The 6000-nt window shown below is 29.5% G+C and overlaps 1 protein-coding gene across 3 annotated transcripts in view; it reads left to right on the plus strand.

Annotated features, from left to right (window-relative positions):
- LOC130446769 (uncharacterized) overlaps window positions 1–4593 on the plus strand; it is a 37952-nt gene extending 33359 nt beyond the window's left edge. For all 3 annotated transcript variants that reach the window (XM_056783210.1, XM_056783213.1, XM_056783212.1), the window contains 2 exons: window positions 2257–2527; window positions 2585–4593. In XM_056783210.1, coding sequence (XP_056639188.1) covers window positions 2257–2527; window positions 2585–3712 — 1399 coding nt within the window. In that variant the 3' untranslated portion in view covers window positions 3713–4593. The remainder of the gene's footprint in view (window positions 1–2256; window positions 2528–2584) is intronic.
- Window positions 4594–6000: the final 1407 nt, after the last annotated feature.

Below are 6000 nucleotides of genomic sequence, written 5' to 3' on the forward strand. Positions count from 1 at the left end.
GATAATTTACGAAACATTTTGTATTCTTTACCAATTATTTTGTTGAACATAAAAGGCTTATCAATACAAGGTAAATGAAAAAGTTCGAAACTAATTCTTCTTTTCTGTAATGATAAATGATATTTGCGCAATTGACCTGTTTAAGTTGTTTAAAAATATGGCTGTAAACTATGACAATCAAGTCATTCTCTAGGCAAAAAAAGAAAATCAATATCAGAAGATAATCGAGTGTTTGAAGTTGATAATTTTTTTTCTCACCATGTAAAATGTATAAAAATAGATGAGGTAAGTTTGTCTGCAGGTGAGTACCGGATATATGGATGGTAAGTTCGGATTGTTCTCAGTAAAATAATGGCTTTCCGGTATTCTAACCCCACTTGAAGGTCTGTTAACGTTACCTATGACATTATACGTATATAATTAAAAATATCTATAGTAGACTTTTTACATTTTTATATGTTTAAACAGGTAAAAAATGTTTTATTAAGAAAAATTCATAATCTTTTTATAAATAGTATTAGAATCAACAGGCTTATAGAAAAAATTCATTACGGTAATAAAGTTTCGTAGCACATTCCCATATTCTCACGATTCACTGATGTGCAATGAACATAATCGACATTTGTTTCAAAGAAACAAAAGTTTTCACATAATTTATGCCGAAACTTTCTGAAATTCCAAAAAAAATTATTAGATTAAATAGTAAAGTGGCTCTTCGTTTTAACACGTATCTTAAATAATGGTAGCATGAAATCAACATTTCAACCAATACAATTTCAAGAATTGCGATATCTAAAATATCTATCAAATTAAAATGTTTTTTATATCACTAATCCGGAAGAACTGGTTTTACGTGAGATTATTTTGACCTACTTAGATAGTGCACCAAAACATGATTCTAACAATTCTAAAAATAGTTAACTCTTCTTCTTTTTTTTTATTTCCTACATTATATAAAATTACATCTATACATTTCGAGATGTTGGATGAATAGTCCGTTAGACGTTGGGGTTGACGCTATTTTTGGGAGGATTGTCGTTACGCGATAGAGGTGGGGTTAAACAGTTACGCTAATATATAACTTGAAAATAATAATTTGTATAATTATGTTACCTTACTCTTGATAACAATAATTATAAAATTGTTAAATATATTCTTGGTGTAACGCTAATAACATGCTAATTTTCTATTAATCTTTAAATAATGTGCGAGTATATTTGTGGAAAATTCCCATACTGAAGACAATAGATTTTTTTTCTATGAGTATAGTTTTGTTTTTCATTTATTTTTCACACACAATTTCTTAAGACATTGTAAAATTACGGCTTACAAGAATTTATATTTAGAAACATCTTCTTTTTAAATAATTAAATTTATATATCTGTGTGAATATAAAATTGACAACATATTTTAATTTAAAACGGTCGTTATACATATATTCATGATTCAAAATAGTTGAAATGCACTAATTATAAATCGCAAATAACTCGAAAAAAGTACAAAAGTAAAATACATATAAATAATAATTGAACATTTCAAAGAGATAGACAACCAACATGACGATTCAAGTGATATGTGTGTTGTCTATTACGAATATTCTAATGACAATTTTAAAATACGCATGTTGCAGGATAAAAGAGAGAAGGTGTTGAGGGATTTTTTTTTCTCAGCATACTTTAAATTTGTCTACACTAATGCTATCCTGATTAATTTTTTTTTAATCTTAACTTGTTCTCGGGATTCTAAGGGTTTGAAATAGCCATGGCACGGCGCTGCTAACTAAATGCTAGAGATGGACGTGGGTTGGGTACGGTTAAATTTAAGACCGTGCTGTAGTCAGGAAATAAAATTTTGACAGCATTTTTACTACTATTATCATTTGTATTTTCATTACCTATAGAATTAATATTAAATATTATTATTAGGTTAACACAATTTGACACTCTTGATTACAACGCGATAACTTACTAAAGTCAGTTTTGCGTAAATGAGTTTCGAAACCGTGACGTCATTTGACAATAAAATATACAGAATACACTCATAAAACAAGCGCAAATTACTACACTGGAAAAAATGATTATACTTATATTGTTTTAGAAAATTTATCAAATTATCCAAATGTTTTGTCGCTTTTTATCAGTTCTCATTGAAAATTATGCATTTTTTATAGTTGCTTACGAAGATAGAGTATATAATTGATGAAAAAACACAGTGTGTCTGTTTTTTCATGCATTCTAATTTATTTTTTTTTTACAGATTCGTGGAGGTGAATGGAAAAATCGTATTGACCAAAAACCGGGATGATCTCACTAGATTATTGGCAGCTGCGCCTGATCCAGCACAATTGGTCGTCTTACGTAAAATCAGCAACAGCAATCTATCGAGCAACACACAAAATGGCGTCAATTCTCTTTGTTCAGAATTAGAGTCTTTAAGAATTAAAGCGGAGGAAGCGGAAAAAGCTAAAGAAGTATTAAAATCGGATAACATTAGATTGACTCATCGAATATCTTATTTAGAAGAACAGGTACAGGTGCATGTTGTATAAAATATGTTTTAATCTCATGTATTGTTTCTATTTTAGGTCTCGGAGCTGATCAAAAACAAATCCAACGAACTAGATGAACGAAATTCATCACAACCGCCACCGTTGATCTCAAAATCAAACCAAAACGTCACTAATATCAACATAAGGACACTGTCGCCTACCAGTTCGGCCAATAATACCGATACTAATGTTTACAAACAGGATCATGTCGCAACAGAAGCTAAAGAATCTTCTTCTTTACCGTCCAGGTCGAAAAGTAGTCTATCAAACGTATCAAACACCCACATACCTTCCCTAACAAGCGAATTCTGTCACAAACTCATCCACAACAGGCACAAACATAGATCCAGGAGCGGCGTACAAAGTCCCTTGGGAAATATACCGAACAATGATAAAGTAACTTACAGAAAACACCATCACCACCATAAGGATTATAATTCGGAATCAAACTCGGGGTTAGATACGAGAAGATATAATAAGAAGACGGAGAGGTATTCGGCAGATTTTGCTAAAGCAAACTCTGAAATGGAGTACGATATAATGGACCAAAGTTACAAGAAAGCCACGCAGATAGTGCAAGATCTAACGAGGAACCGAGATCCTACCATGTACGAAAAACATCGTCAAAAATGTATTACAGCGTCCGAAAAATATAATTCCGAATTATTACGACATTACAACGCCAGAAAATCCACGTCGGTTCTGGATTTTCGATCAGAAATCCATATCGGTCCAAAGTATGACGCGAACGGCGTCGATAGCGTAGACGAAAACACGAATACCGATAAAGTTTATCGGAAAATGGACGCCAGAAGTGTTAAATCTTTGGATTTCGACAGCGATTGTAATTCCGCGAGGTTGAACGGTACCTGTAGCACGGATTACGCTTCGGAACCGAATAACGATAAGCATATGTATTACGAAAAACCGAGACCCGCGCCCCCTAAGAAACCGTTGAGGTTATCTTTACATAAAACTCACAGTTTACAATCGGTTGAAACTAATTCCGATTTCCAAAACAGGAAATGCGTCAAGAGAAATTATAAGGGGGAAGCCCCTATCAATATTAAAGTTAAAGATCAAAATGGTGGTAACAACCATATAATCAAATGGAATTACAGGAGAAGCTTGGAAAATAATTTAGAACATGGAAGTTGGTGTTAGATAAAAACAATTAATTTGTTTTTTGTATTTATTTGTGTATAATATAAAAAAAAAATGGAAATTAGAAACTTAGTAACTGCTTAGAAATTCTATTTCAAAAAGTAGATAACCAGTATAACACTATAATAAATTTTGACATATACAGTGAAAATATTGGGTTTTTCTATGAAATAAGAAATATTTATATTCGAAGATATTTAATTCCCCAAAATATAAATAAAATCTTTTTATTTGTATCATAAAATGGCTACATAGATACCACCAAAACATTTTAAGTGCAATGTGTGTTAACTATTAACACATTTACATATACATATTATAACGGTACAATAGACAACCAACATAACGTCTAATATGTTATGTGTATTGCCTACATATCCAAAAAACTGATTCGAAATCAAATCACCTATCAGTTGATTCCAAATCCTAGCACAGAACAATAGGAATTTCAAATTGAAGCTCAAACTACAAAAATCTGTTATTTTTATTATTTTAAATATATAATATTTCTCCTTCTATATAAAATATAAAAATCGTAAACTTTAGTGACCTAAAATTTCACTGTTTTTAAGAATTATTCATAAATAATCATGTATCAATAATCATTCAGTTTCCGAACAAAATCCGAATTACTTTCTGATAATTCAGATCGTAATCGGGTTAATCCGATCATAGTTTCCATGGTCCCTCTAATATGTCAATGTTTATTAATGAGGATTATTGGGGAAATATTTGTATTTCGAGGTTAGTTTGTGAACATCACAGTGAATCCTAAATGTTTACTTAGTAGCTACAGTTCAATTTTTTTAGTGGTTTTACTCCAAACAAATATGAGTATAATGAAATATATATTAAAAAGTTATTTGAAAATATAAAAAAAACAGCCAGAAATCAAACATTCTAATCTAAGAGGAAGTTATCTGTATTAGCCCGAGAAAAATAAAATATCATCAAATAAAATAGTTATCTTTTGTTTACAGGCTTCGTATTAATTAGCAAATGAAAATAACCAGGTTACAATGTAAATTTATGATAAATAAAACATAGAAATTAGAATAGAAAAGTAATCTAAAAATGTGAAGTTTTCTTGCATTGATTGAGCATTCTTGGGTTAGTTTATTCTATTTTTTCATAAAATTATTGTATTGTTATTAAAATTATAAGAATTCTGATTCTCTAGATAGTAAAAAATCAAGGATTCAATTGATCGCAACTAACAGCTCCTTAAGGACATTTTTATTCTACTGTAAGTATTGTTCACTTCGACAATAGCCTCAAAATTTGATTTATAATAATAAAAATAATATATTGAGTGTTTTCAATGTGAAATAACTGTTGTAATATGTTTCTAATTTCATTTTTTCATAATTATAAGAACATTTTTAGTATTATTCGAAGTAATCGATATGCCTTCTTTATTTTGTCACTTTTGTAAAATTATCTCGAACAGATTGAAGAATGGATTAACAAAAAAGTGTTATAAGGTCAAGTTAAACAAATAACTGATAATTCATTGCATGGAATGAGAAATTATTATCAAAATTATCTTTTTTTAGGCAAATTCAAATTCGTGTCGATCAGATGTTCTTTTACTTGTTGTGAGTGGAAATTATTCATTTTATTTTGAATGAAATTAAAAGTACTAGTATGTATTTCAAATTAATCATGTCTACGTAGAAGTGAAACTGTTCTCTTAACGCATTTTTCAATATTAAGAGCATTTCCAAAGTATTGATTTGTGTATGCACCTCGTATAAATATTCATAACCTAAGTTTCATTATATAAACAATTATTCCATATTTTCGTTAGTTTCATTAAATGAAGTTGGCATATATCTGTAGCAATATGACTGAAACAAATAAGTATATTTACAAATATTTTTCATTATTCTTGTATATAATAAAAAATTGGAAAAAAAATTGTTTTTTTTTACTCCAAAACACGCATTAACTAAAATAAACGTGCATCTTCAAAAGTTTAGTACCTAACTATGAAAAAACCGTCAGATTAGTCACAAAAAATAACCAAAATCTGGCTGTTGTATAGAAATATTTAATTTCTTACAATTAACATCATATGGAAAATACCCAACAAGCTTTCATTTCAAACAATTTGGCAACACTTCTAGTACAATCTGTTGTCAAGTAAATTATGACCGTTGCAGTTTAGAGTCTTATTTTTTTTATTACTATTTATTTATTACACGTTGACTCGTGATGTAAGTTCGAACTGTTAACACAAAACAATTGTGGGTCGAAATTATAGGTTATGAAAAATAAGAAAAAAA

The sequence above is a fragment of the Diorhabda sublineata genome, chromosome 7, assembly GCF_026230105.1.
Source record: "Diorhabda sublineata isolate icDioSubl1.1 chromosome 7, icDioSubl1.1, whole genome shotgun sequence".
Lineage (NCBI taxonomy): Eukaryota > Metazoa > Arthropoda > Insecta > Coleoptera > Chrysomelidae > Diorhabda > Diorhabda sublineata.